This window comes from Porites lutea, chromosome 11 (genome assembly GCF_958299795.1).
Source record: "Porites lutea chromosome 11, jaPorLute2.1, whole genome shotgun sequence".
NCBI lineage: Eukaryota > Metazoa > Cnidaria > Anthozoa > Scleractinia > Poritidae > Porites > Porites lutea.
Window position 1 is genome coordinate 22,601,465 of NC_133211.1, and position 14,406 is coordinate 22,615,870.

At 40.8% G+C, this 14,406-nt stretch overlaps 1 protein-coding gene across 1 annotated transcript; it reads right to left on the reverse strand.

The window, feature by feature from the left end:
• Positions 1-3,564: 3,564 nt before the first annotated feature.
• Positions 3,565-13,834, reverse strand: LOC140952593 (monocarboxylate transporter 10-like). Its single transcript, XM_073402022.1, has 4 exons — positions 13,411-13,834; positions 7,793-8,409; positions 6,241-6,610; positions 3,565-4,363 (listed from the first exon to the last, which is right to left on the reverse strand). Exons 1-4 carry the CDS (start codon positions 13,568-13,570, stop codon positions 3,591-3,593), a joined length of 1,920 nt encoding a protein of 639 aa, XP_073258123.1. The 5' UTR covers positions 13,571-13,834; the 3' UTR covers positions 3,565-3,590.
• Between the last annotated feature and the right edge of the window lie 572 nt (positions 13,835-14,406).

The window sequence follows — 14,406 nt, forward strand, 5'->3', positions numbered from 1 at the left end:
CTCATCCACTCACTCACCCACCCACTCACTCTCTCACCCACCCACTCTCTCAGCCACCCACTCACGCAAGTTGTCAAAAAAAACCATTGCGCACACTGCAACTCAGTACTAACTTCAAGTGGCCAAAAATGAAAAACTTCGATTGACTTGCGTGCAAATTTGATCTCGAAAAAAGTGAAAGCGAGACACTGTAAGTCAACGCAAGTGCATGCAAGCCCTGGCTAAACAGGGACACAAGCCGACGCAAGTTGAAAAGTTGCATCTATGTACTAAGCTTGTGTCTTTGTTTGTTCAAGCCTTTATTGTTAACATGGCAAAAAGATAACCCGCCAGAAGGGTGCCCCTGGCAAGCATGTTACCCTGTCTCGCATGTAAAATTTACAAGTTACCTAATTCTAATAGGCTCTTTCAGTTCCAGCGAACGAACTTTTCCAAAGGAGAACAGTTTCTTGTTTAAAGAAAGTCGATCACTTAAGCAATTATTGCAAAAGGTACCAATTTAGCCAATGAAGCACACGTATTAACTCCGCGGTATGGCCAGTACTGAATAAAACCGACACAATTATCGTAGACTTTCTTCAGATAATCTTCAAGATTATGATTCAAAGCCTTCAGACTAGCAATAAATCAGCTTCTCAAAACAACAATCAGAGACAGCATCAGAAAACATTCAGAATCTTCGAGCGAGAGAAAAGTTCGTGGGGGTGGAGTTTTCCAAAACGAAAACACGTGATTCTGACGTCATACTGTGTCCCAGTTTCCCACAAGTACCTTACGCATGCGCACAACCATATCAACCCGGCTGAACGCGAAAAGCCTATTATATAAAGGTTACTGCTACTACTACCTTCAAGCATGAGTATTTCGTGTGACCCTTGTAAATCCTGCTAAGACAGTGTGACGAGAAGTTCTTCATTCTGCAATGAGGTGACGAGAGATTCTACCTGAAAGCGTGTGCACGAACAACACGGCAGAACTGGATACTGCGGGTGAAAACTAACTCTGAGCTACTACGCGATTACGTTCTAAGTCGGAACACGGGTACTAGCAGCAGTGTACTCCGAGCGCAGTAATCACCTTCAAATGAAATGGAACTGCTATCTCTCAAACCAACTTTTTCAACTTTCTCTGCCCACTCAACCCTGCCCTCTTGGGCACCCTTTTACTTTTTAAAAAAGGGAAAAAAGCCAGGACAATGTTAACATACTATCAAAGATCAAGCAGTTGAGTAACTCTGACACCTGTTTAGGGTTTTTTTTTTTTTTAGTGGTTGTCTAGTTTCCAGTTTCTGTTTTGTCAATTGTGTAATGGACTTCTAAAAAACTTGAACCTTTATTCTGAAATGTTAAATATTATCCTTTTTTAACTCGTAAATACCCAAAGGCTATTTCACAAAGTTATCGCAGTGGCTTCAGAAATGAAAATAAGTCCCTCACTAATGATAGACGACCTTGAGCTAGCTCCGAAGTTGCCCGATGTTAAGACGACGTATCGTCATTGTTGTGTACTTTGGGCAACTTTGGGCCTGCATTTACTCACGCCACGTCATAAGAGAACTCTGGTAATGAGGCTGTCCCACTCACTTTCGCTGTGGAAACATTTGAGTTTGTCGCGCTCACTTTTCGTTGAGAGAAAACAATTTGACCCCTTTGTCCGAGTCAACAGCGCTTGGGCATGCTCTGATTGTCCCACCTTGACCGAGTTGACCAGGCTAGCTGGGCAAACCAAAGTGTTTATAAGGAGAAAAGTCACCCTTCTAGCTGAGCCAACTTTTTGTTTGTCATGTAAACGGTTCGTGACGTTTTTCTGTCTGAAAAAGTCCAGGATAGATTAAGTAGGCGAGTAACCCTCTACACGGGACAAATTACTTATAAATTAGGCTACGATTACGGTATAGTGTGAACACCTAACCGATGTGTGACTCTCCACTGTGAAGACAGGAGGCTTCAGGGACGGATCCGGGATTTTTTTTAGGAGGGGGTGCACTCGTCTCTTGCTCTACTTCAACACCAATAAACCACATAGTTTTTTTTTTTGCAGAATACCAGTTGTATTAGAAAACCGCAGGTCATCTCAGGGGGAAGGGGGGTGCGCACCCCCTGCACCCTCCCCCTAGATCCGCCCCTGGGCTTGACGAAGCTTCGCTCCGTTCAAGAAATCGCGCCGAAATCAAATCCGGCTCAGTTTTCGTGCCGGCGCAGAAGCTATCTGGTACAGTGAAACATAGCCTTAGTATTAGAAGTTCCCATTGCTTTTCGTTTTGGGAAATAAAGAAAGAAAACTGAAGTTAAATCAAAATTTTAAATAAAAGGTTATTTATAGATAACGAATGGACAAATAAAAAAGAATTACGCTATTGTTGTCCATTTTATACTTTTAATAGTCGAGATAGTAATTTGACCAGATAAACGATCAAATGTCTTTACACTTCTTAGAAGTTTTTGTTGCTTTCCTTAAAAAGGATTGAAAAAATTAAGCTAAAATTATTTGGTAATCTTATTACAAACATTAAATAGCAAAAACGAACCTCAACGGTTCAAATCAGAAAGTCTTGGTGGATTAATTAACTTGTAACGATACTTTTCGCTCAAAGGATTTGCCATATAAAACATTAAGAAAGGTTACAAGTTTAATTGATCAATTTCCCTAATTAATACTGCTTCCCTGGTCCACAGCCCGCCGTCTTTTAATTTCCCGCCTATTTCTCTTTGAGGAACTCTGTAAAATTTCTAGGGGTTTCGAAAAAAATCAGTATTTCTTCCAATAAAACTCATTCTACCACCCTCGGCTTTACCTCACAACAAGATGTAAGAAGCAAAATAGTTTAAGGATCGTGATTGTCGCCACACTATTTCATCCATACTTTTTTCATGTCATTGAGCTGTTTGAGTGGTCGACTGGCCATTTTGAATTGACGGGCGAGGTGAACCGTTTTGAAAAAGTTTAGAAAGCAGTTTCAATGGGCTGTTGTTTGATTATATTCCCTTTCACGAACCTTTAACAAAAAGTCACCTCTATAAATTAAAAAAAATTAAATGTATTAAATATAATTGAATTAATTATTCAAAAAACCTAGTGATAAAATCGATTATCTGGAGACAAGACAATAAAAAGGCACTCGTAAAATGAGGCCGCGTTAATTGATATACTTTATTGGTACTTAATTTCGCGACTTTGGTGAGACAGTATTTCGCGGGGTTTTATTTCCGCGATTAGTATACTACTACATGAAAAATTTCTGCAATTTGATTGGCTCAGATCAGTGGTATTTCAGCTTAATTTGAAATACCTACACGTGAAAATTACAAAAATTTTGCGGGTAGTAGTATAAACAAATAATAGCATGATTTGTACGTGACATTTGGTTTAAATACCACTTGTGATATTTCAAAATTGTCTCAAATTTCACTCGCCTAACGGCTCGTGAAATTACACTCTTGGTATTTATGCCAAATATCACGTAAAAATCATGCTATTATGTGTTTATACTACTAAACTGGGCATTTAATTTTGCGATGAATTTTATTCGCGGGTCCTTAATTCGCGATAAGTACCAATAAGTTAATTTTCTCACTCTGGTTAAAAAATTGTTATATAGTTGTTTCTCGGCAAGAGTCAAAATTGGTCAAAATGTATTCCCCCCACAAAAGACTAACGCCATTTGTTGTTGTTCTTGTGTTGCTAACAGTCAATGATTCTTTCTTATGGCTACCATTCTCAATTCCTGACTTTTGAGGACTGACAACTTCATTTTCTAGCGAAGTTTCAAACAATACACTGAACATGTCTATAGAACCAGCTTTCCAGCCTCCTTTCATAAGTCTTTCATTTTGCACAACGACCTCTAGATCATCAAAGCTCATAGCTGGTGTTATTATAGTCACAGAACCAAACTTGCTTTCCATTGTTTTGTCGACCACTTCACTCGATTGCGACGATGTCGTGTCCCTATTGTAGTCGCTCTCATATCCGGACGAGCCATTTAGCGAGTCCGTGCAATGCAACTGGGCAGCGGCTGACCATGCGCGATACATTGCCGACATCATTAAAGGTGGCGTGTCACTTTGTCTCAGCACTGCCATGGAGACGCTATGCTGTAATACACTGTCATGGTGATTTTTACTGGAAAAAAATGCGGCCTCAGTGGGGTAACTGAAAATCATCCTCGGCGTTTTCCCGTAACTAGTGGATCTCTTGATGTGTTCTCTGTCGTTTAGAATCATTACGCTTTCTTCGCTACACGATTCGGGTTTTCTTTGCATTAACCATGGAACAAAAAACAACAAACACACTCCGAAAGTCATAATTGCTCCACAAAGAAAGAATGCGATATCATATTTTCCGAATTTGTCGAAGATAAATCCTGCAATGAAGAGAAGACAAAAGAAATTGTATGTTACAAGTCCCGACATAGTTTAAGACTTAAATTTTTGATTTGAGATTTTTAGATCACACTAATGCTAATACTTAACAATTATTCCACGAGGGCGCGTTGGATATGAGATGATAGATAGCCAACGAGGCGCGTAGCGCCGAGTTGGCTATAATCATCTCATATGCAACAAGCGCGAGTGGAATAATTGTTTTATTAAAAACGCCCACAAAATCTCGTTGAATCTCCCCGACTAGAACAAACCGGAAAAGACAAGAGACTTCCGCTATTCATATGTCACACGTCTATCAAAACTGTCGACGGGCGAACGGACTCGCCTGGACTGCATGAATGAAAAATCAAAACATTGTAGCGATTAACATTAGTTTTTTAAAAACTCATCGGGATTCTAGGATTTTACACAGCAGAACAGCTAAAAAAACCTGGCAGATAATGTGAAGGAAAAGAATTTTTAAGTGACAGCCGTCGAAATTACTGTGAATTTGGATTTTCGGTGCAGTTATAAAAGTAAGAACAACGGAGAAAAACTATTACCACTGTCGCTTGTTATGAAGTTGTTTGAAGCCACAAGCTGGTTTTGCTGAACGAGAAAAGAAGCTATACTGCCGCCTCGATTGCTCTAGTGAATGGCTGCATAGCCTGTATTTGTAGCTGGTTACTTGTGATTTATATTCTTGATGTCAGATAAACAAGCCGCAGTTATCTATCGGCGGGTGACTCGATCGGCGAATCGCTTCGCGATCATGAAGAAACAACACTTGTCTTCTTTCGTAGCTGGTCAAGGTACTTTAGTTCCATGTGTTTACATGTGTTTTTCGACAAACTTTCAAACAAGCTCTTGTGGCTTTTCTGTTTGTTTTTGTCTGTTTTCTTTCGATGAAATTGCATTTCTAGTATTCTAAGAAATGAATTAAAACGATTTGCTTCGGGCGCCGTTCTATTCTTCGTGAAAAAAAATCTCAGCTAGCTTCCAATTTTAAACTGACGCGTACACCGACCATATATGGAGAGCATGGTATAATGGCTCATATACCATAACGACCAAGCCAATCAAAATGCTAGAATTGCATTATCCAGTGATTCAGTTTTTAATAATTACTGATTATCTTTAGGCCGCTTTAACATAAACTGATTAAATATTGACTAAAAATCGATAATAGTCCGGAATTCTTCATCGTACTTTTTGTCAACCAGAAAAGTTAGCACTGTTATCGTTATTGAAGGAGGTTAAGACCTCTCCCGATTGCAAAATGCTAAAACTTCTAACATTTGAGACCTTGTTCCCGCAGCTACGACATTCTCGTTAAAACTCGTAGTAGAATGGCGACGGCTATCACGTTTTCCCCCCAAAATGACGCTGGTTCACGCGTGAGCAATACCCAGTATTAAGAAAATCTCGAACTCGTTGTCATTCCACATAGTCCACTTCGATACAACTGGACAGGGGGTGTGTCACAGTTGTCTGGTCATTTTGTTATAATTGGAATCCGGAATCCTGGGCTTTGGAATCTGGAAAACAGCTCTAGGAATCCGGAATCCAAGTTCCATTGCCAGAGAATCCGGAATCCGGAATTCATGGCGTGGAATCCAGAATCCAAAGCTGTCTTGGATCCCCTTACATGAGGCCTATAATGCCGATTGCACGTCCTTATAGCTCACTTCGGAAAAGAGTGATAGCCTGGGACCCAAACTAAGCACGCGCTCATTTCTGGGATTGTCTGGGGTACAAGTCGAGCAGCCATCTTGAATTATGGCGAGACATGCAAGTTGTTGTGTTTCTTGAGAAAAAGTGGCTATGCTCACAGGTTGTCCAGTATAGACAATGAATTTTAAAACACTATACCAACCTGCCACAGGAGGACCAAGTAAGTTTCCGATTGCGGCCGCAAAGCAAAGGTTTCCAAAGGCCCGACCTACCAGTTTCTCTCCAACAATGTGCAATGTTCCCATCCCAAACATGACGGCTAGACATCCATCAAACAAGCCAAACACGACAACATACACTACTAAAGATGAGTAAGTCCTTGCTAATGGAAAGAGAGTGGCATTAATAGCCAGCACAAGGCCAATGATTTGAACTGACGTGACGCTGTCTATTCGCGGACTGCTTCCGAGTCTCCCGAATACTATCCGGGAAGCTGTTTGCGTGATAGCCTGGAAACCAATGAGTAATGCACTCTTGGAACTTGGAATACCTATATCATTTGCTATGCTGATCTGTTGAAACACAAGAACAACTTTTAACTTCACAACGGTTACACCCTAGCGCTAAAAGAAACTAGGAACCTTATTAAGCCAACACTCTGAAAGCAGTCGGGTAGGTTCCAAGATTTTCTTCCATATCTTTTATGTAAGACGGGTATGAATAATTAAGCGGACTCTCCCCCTAGTACAGGTTTTGCTGTAACCGCCGCACTTCTTTAGTTCTGTCTTGACCGTGAGACAAGAACAAAAAGTTAACGCAAAAGGGACACAAGAAATGTTGATACTCAGTGTACAACACCAGGCCATCAAAGCGAGTCCCGGCGCTTATCTTTTCATATGAAAATATGATTTCGTTCTCGAGCAAATAAACTCATTTTCATATTGAAAGTTATTACACTAGGCCTCGCCTTAATGAAGGAGTTGTGTGTTAAACTAACGTATTTCTATTGTAATTTATTTGATTCCACTCGCACCTTTGTGATTTCTTTAATTTTGTATCGTAACTTCTGTGATTGGATTAAAGATCTCGTGCCACTTTCTCTACTAATGAGAACATGATCTAAACAGAACCTAGTTCTACCGGTTTTCCCGCGCTTCCCGAAAAAGAGGAAGCACCGCCCATTTAAGGAGCGTGTGTTGTGTCGCCATTGTGCTAAGAAAGAAATCACACAAGTGACTACCTACTGTATTGAGGATGTCACACCAGTTTGAAGAAAACGAGAGAGAACAAAAAAAGTGACTTCAAAAGTAACTTAATTAGCCAGCAGAAAAGTAAAACTAACAACCTGTAAGCAACTGAACGTGAGGCTGGTTGTTTACCATTTACATGGGTAAACCGCTCGATTCACGGTCTGGGAAAATGGTTAGCAAGATTCAGGACTGGTAAATATCGTGTCGGAATCGCCTTAGCCATTTGTACAAATTAGTTCCATTTAAAAAACAGCCGCGGCCTGAAACTGGTAACAATAATGGCTTGAAATGGAACACAAATTTTCGTTTGGAACATTCCGTCCGGAAAAACAGCACTACCTTTTTCGATGTTCCGTTGCTGCCGGAAATTTTCCTCTGAAACCATCCAAAAAGTTGCGTTCCATTTACTTCCCAACCGGATTTTGCGGAAAAGTTTGGTAAATGGTAAACAACCGCTTTTATCGGAACATATGCCATGAAACGAAACAAGAAATTTGTACTTACCAAAAAGACGAACGGTATGAAGTTTCCAAACGCGATAAAACTCAAAGAAACTGCCCAAACCGCAAAAGCCTTGTTGTTCCAGGGGTTTAAACTAATAAATTCCAATAAATGTAACTTAAGCTTGTGATGAATACCACCGTGTAAATTTCTAATTAATTCTTTCTTGTCTAGTTTAAGATAAAGCCTCCGTGATATAGCAATTTGACCGTAGCTCAGACTTGCAGCACACATGAGCAGCGTGATTCCCGCAAGAATTCGTATTGTCACTCTCCAGTTGTAATATCCGATAAGTTGATTAATTAACCACGTCATCGGCGGAACGCCCAGTCCAGCTCCAGCAATGGCGATTCCGTAAGCTAATGATAAATATTTTCTAAAATGCATGGGTAAAATGACTAAAGAAGCGAAATAACAAAAACTTGTTCCCACTCCCCAGAGTAGGCCATAGGTGAAATACAGCAAAACGAAATTTGTAACGTATGACGTAGTGAAGAGTCCAACAAATGAGAGAAGACCTCCAACGCACGTGACTACCCGGCATCCCATGTTATCGCATAGGGCGGTGGCCAGCGGTCCCATGAAAAACATTATACCAAACGCAAGCGATCCCACCCAGGCTGCAAACAGAGAAGACACTGAAATTACAATTTGTTCGGCTCTGGAAACACTTACAAGTAACAAACTTACAATAATTTGACCCAATATACGACAAGTAAGGAAGCGAATCACCGCATGTTTCAATGCGTGCTTCTTTGTATTTCTCGAAACTCAGCCTTTACCAATGAACACTTTTGGCTCAGTTGGGAGAGCGCCGGTCTGCTGAGCGGGAGGCCGTAGGTTCAAACCCCGGCCGGACCAACACTCAGGGTCTTTAAATAACTGAGGAGAAAGTGCTGCCTTTGTAATAACATCTGCAAATGGTTAGACTTTCTAGTCTTCTCGGATAAGGACGATAAACCGTAGGCCCCGTCTCACAAGCCCTTGCACATGTAATAGATCTGTGGGACGTTAAAGAACCCACACACTCTTCGTAAAGAGTAGGGCACGTAGTGCCCGGTGTAGTGGTCTATCTCACTTTCACACTCACGTATGGGGGCATCATCACTCATTCCTTCAGTACTTGTAAACTGCACCTTAAGCAGTCTGGCAAAGTCCCCCAATCAGTGTTGTAAATTATCCCTGAAAAGACCTGTGGGGAGTGGATAATAAGATATTTACAATATTTACAAGTTGCTTCTGGCATGCACCTCCGTTCAGATTTTTTTTTCTCCTTTTAACGCATTCTCCAGAGTGCACAATTGGCGCCTAAGTAAATGTTGTAAATTTAGTTAACTTGATGCCGTAATAAACAGCATGGTCGTCTAAGGCGAGCATTTTTAAGAACAGAAAGAAAAATGTCTCCACAAATTACGATTTTGAGACAAATTTCCTGTATGTAAAATAAAATATAAAAACTGAAAACAGCCGAATGTTTAGTAGTGTGACTCTTACAGTCAATGTTGTTTAGACTTGTATTCAATTGTTTTTGGAAAACGACTGAGGGCCACTAAAGTTGTCGTATGATTTCATACGCCGCAGCCGTCTGGTTACGTGCCGTTTTTCCTTATTTAGCTTAGTTCGCCTGCAGTGTCTCTGTGTGTTATCTTTTATTTACGCCCCTAAACTATCATAAGATATCGTATTTATTCGATTTAACGCATTGGCGTTTTATAGAATTATATGATCAAATGCGCATACAAAAGAATAAGACTTATATAGAACAACAAAAGTTATACTACCTACTGTATGTACTGACAACAATTACGATAAGACAAATACTATGTATAAAGGAAAGATGTTTAATCTTATAAATCCAGGAATAAACGTCGCACACTTCTGTTTGGGTGCTCCTTTCATTCCAGGGCGGTGTTTATTTAGGGTCTCAATATGGTGTAGCTTTTTTGACAGTTAAATTTTAGAAATTTATTTCAAGAGTTTAAGTAAATGTTACCTTCTATATGAATTAATATTAACTGTTATGTTTTGGAGGTTCTCTTAGCCTTTCATTTATAATGATTTCAAGATATTTTCAGATATAAGCAAGTTGTGCGGTCTTGTAATGTCTAGAAAGAGTGTTTTAGAGAACAAGGGAACTGGTTTTTCCAGTTTAGAGCCTCCTCTGGAGCAAGAATATTGTGAAGATCAGCTGATTTGAAATACCTTGAAACGTTTTGACGGTTAATTTTAATCTGCATTTTTTACGGTTGGCGGTAAAAAATTACCTTTTTTGACGGTTGACGGTTAAATTTATGCGTGTAAATGTAAAAGCGTAAATGTGTAAATATCTTATTTTCCACTCCCCTCAGAGCTTTTCAGGAATAATTTACAACACTGGTTGGGGGACTTTGCCAGACTGCTTAAGGTGCAGTTTACAAGTAGTGAAGGCATGAGTAATGATGCCCCCATACGTGAGTGTGAAAGTGAGGTAGACCACTACACTGGGCACTACGTGCCCTACTCTTTATGAAGAGTGTGTGGGTTCTTTAACGTCCCACAGATTTATTACATGTGCAAGGGCTTGTGAGACGGGGCCTACGGGTTATCTTCCTTATCCGAGAAGACTAGAAAGTCAAACCGTTTGCCGATGTTATTTCAAAGGCAGCACTTTCTCCTCAGTTATTTAAAGACCCTGAGTGTTGGTCCGGCCGGAGTTTGAACCTACGACCTCCCGCCCAGCAGACCGGCGCTTATCCCATTAAGCTAACCGTTTGCCGGTCAAAGGTTCACCCCATTGAGACCCTCTTTATTGATCATTTGGTTCCATCCGCGGCGTTTAATTAAGGGAGGTGTTTATACGAGTAAATAAGGTTTTTTTTCCTAAGCATTTCCTAGCAAAAATAAGTTTGACTGGACAACGCGACCAGTGTCTACCGGTCTCTCAAGTCTAGCTTGCGTAGCATTAGCGTTTTTGTTTGGTTGCTACGCAGGCTATCTCAAACCCTGCCCTTGCCTTCCTGCAAGCTGAGGCCTCTTTTCCCCGGTGGGGAGGGGGGGGGGGGTGGTACTCCCTATAAAATTGACGGGGGTGCTCGTCGTACCTTTTAGAGGTTTATATTTGTGGGTTGGTACCGCTAAGGGTGCGTAAACCTAAAATGACTACTGCCAGATTCTGTTAGAAATGATACGCTTTATCAGGATGAAGATTTCTGACAATACTTTCAAAAAGTCCTCGAGAAGAAAGTGTTCGAAAGTTGTCTTTATTACCTTTAAAATTTGCAGTGCCAGTTATATAGTTTGTTGTTGTTGAATTGATACCTCTTAGGGGTGGAAATGAATTTGGGACACGCCCGAAAAGCAAGATTACTGGTACCTTTTATGGGTGTTCTCGAAATTTTCCGACGAGCGCCCCCGTCACTTTTATAGGGGAGTACCCCAGGGCTCTTTTCCCCGACGAATACCAGGGAAAAGAGGACTCTGCTAACAGGGAAAACAAACATCAGCTCTATATTAACTTCACATTGCTTAATTAGGAAGCACACAGCAACCCCGCAACTTAACAGACTTAAATTTATGTGAGTTTCCCCCAGCCGTACGCTCGCAGAAGCTGCACTCCTCCATTTGTTCCCCGTAATCCTAAACGTAAACAACAGATTACAAGTAGTCCCTCAATTAAAGCGCGCAAAAATTGCCACGAGCGAGAGGAGAAACGGAGACGCGTGTCACCTTCCTAGCGGATGGCGAGTTTCAGTCTCACGCGCTGGCGTTTTCCCTCTTTCCATAGCCTGTTCTACACGTTCAGATAGTTGGGCGCTGGCGAAAATTGACGAGGGAAAAATGGGACGGAAAAGGCCTCCCCTCTTTATTATTTTTTTACCCTCATTTTCCTTTTGTGCTCGCCGCGTACAATTTAACACGCTCTCCACCAACTGAACGTCAGAAACAGGCAATTTGCTCCTGGACTGGTCGTAGTGTGCGTAAACGACAACCACCTTGGCGGTTTAAATGACATTTCAACAGGTATTTGCACGTGGCGGAAGGATGAGGAACTGAGATCGGAGGAATATGACCTTGCTTTTTTTTCTGGACTGATGAAAGCTGGATCAGCCGAATCGGAAGATGGGTCATTAGAGTTTTTAGTTTTTAGGTGAAACATGAAACACGCACTTCATTTGTCCTCAGGAAAATTTTGCATGAACATAATTAAAAGAATTTTCCACCCCTTCTTCTTATATCGTCGGAAGAATCTTCATGCACAGCTGATCATGTGGGAATTTGTACGAACCGCGGCCCCATAAAGAGGCGCGTAGGGTTTCTCAAAAAAATTCATCTTGGAGGAACTACCTAGATGTGCCACCCCTTAATATACCTTTTTATATGCCATTTCATTGAAAAATGTTAACTATTTTGAATTTTCGATTACGAGAGGGCCTCGAAAAAAGGTACCCATACATTTTTAGCGCAGCCTACCCCGATGTCAAGAGAAGAGGGCTTTAGAGCCCCAGTGCATGTAGATTGCCGCTAAAACCTTAAAAAAATATATTGCTTTCGCTTCCATCCCGGGGGTACTCCCTCTTTTTTAGCCTTAGAGGTGATGCACGGTGCCAAAGGGTATTGAGTCGTTTAGTCTAAAATTACATATTAGAGGTATAGATTTCAACCACGGTGGTCTAAGTCTAAAGTAGGGTAAGGTTTGGTCAGGAATTGGGTTACGGATCTTTTTCCTTTTTATTCACCTCTTGAGAATTGTACTTTGATTACTTGGAAGCCATTTTCAATTATTGTCGAATCCCGCTTTCAGAACACCCGTTTAATACCGGTACCTCGTTATTACTGGCAGTATGCTTCAATTCAGTCAATTGTCCCTGGGGAAAGAAAGCCCTTACATTTTCTCTAAATTTCACTCGCCTAAGTACGGACACCCCGTCAAAATGGACATTTTCTGGCCCCCTCAATGTCCCTATCTTAAAACGGGATCTGACTGTATTGAAGAGGCAAACGGATCAGCCATATATATCATATAGAACGGTCTTAGGGATATAACATCAAGCTCTCCCCCCGGGCTTGACAATTATGACTGACTAATTAAAAAGTCACGTTTTTTCGGATTTTTAAAACCGGAAACTATATAAAATTACAAGTATTTGATAAACAAATTTCCCGGACCCATGCACAGATGGCGGTCAACGAAAGGGCACAAACATGACTTTAAAAAATGAATCTCTCACGTATTTTAAAGCAACCAGCCATTCTAACAAGCAGTGCTTGTTTTTGCTACCTGTCATCTAACGGACAGAACGTAAATAAATAATATGAATGTCTTGTAACATTTATTGTCGGAAATAATAACTCATATCATCATATCCCCTTCCCAAGCAAGTTGATTACCATGGAAAGAACAGAAAATTGTGTGTAATGCTTAGCTACTTTGAAGCCTGTTAATGCTGCGTCCTTGAAAATTATTGTTTAAAACGCATGGGAACAATGCCTCATAAATATTACTTCTCGGTCATGCATTTGCCATTGACCTTACCTGCAAGGATTCTATTTCATTGCCCTCTTAAGCTACAGTGTATTGAAATGAAATGGAATATTAAAAGACAGTGTACCAATCTAGAGTATATTAACAAAAATGAATTTACCTGTGGCGGATTCACTGCGTTGAAATTCCTTTCCAAAGGCAATGAAGAAAATCCCCACTGAACTGTGTATTCCAAAAATAATGAACTGCACTACGAACGACGACGCACAAACGAACCATGATCGACGTGAATCGCGAAAATCTTTGAAGTAATCTGTCATTCTGCATGAGATAAAAGGTGGAAATAACGTCGAGCACTTTTTTCTGAGCGCCCTTTTCAGTTTCTCTATTCGACACCGAAGCAGCTCCAGCCACTGAGCTCAAATGTTTGTCGCCTGCAGTTAAAACGTTAAGGACCTGTTGTGCGGTTTTGAGGTCCGCTGAAAAAACGGTTTTACCGGACTAAAGCTGGATTTTTAAAAAAAATCAGAATTCAGCCACGACTGGTACCTGTATTGATTTGTGTTATGTTTTAACCAATCAAAACTAGGAAAATGATAATACCAACATTATCATGAAAAATAAATCCAAATGTTTGTGGGTTTCTATGAACTTTGAACACCAACAAAAGTGGAAAACAAGAAAAGCTGGTCTTTAGAGTGACTTCGCAAGCCGGTTTGACCCTAGCCCAGGATAAATAACTTTCAACTTCCGGATCGGATGGGAGTGGAACTAAGGGAATGTTCGCTCCGAGCAACTCTTTAGAACGTGTCAGAACAGGTTATCCGAAAAAACTGTGCGTTCAGCTGTGCGTTCCTTTTTTGTCTTACTTGTACTTACAATATTTAAAAATTTTTCAGCTGTATAAGCAAAGCAACAGCTTTCCTTGAAAATGGTTAAGTGAGCGGCTATTTGGATGGGGTCTGATCAAGCGTACCCTGCAAACAAGCAGAGTCTCCTTCGATCTTCCTAGAAAAATCAGAAATGAGACTCTGCTCGCAGAGCAGATCAGGCATAAACTGATTTTTTTTTTTCGACCACAAGGGACCTGCACAACCTTTCCAAATTGTCCAAACGCAAAGTGGGCAGGGGCACCCAACGAGAATATAGTTCAAAA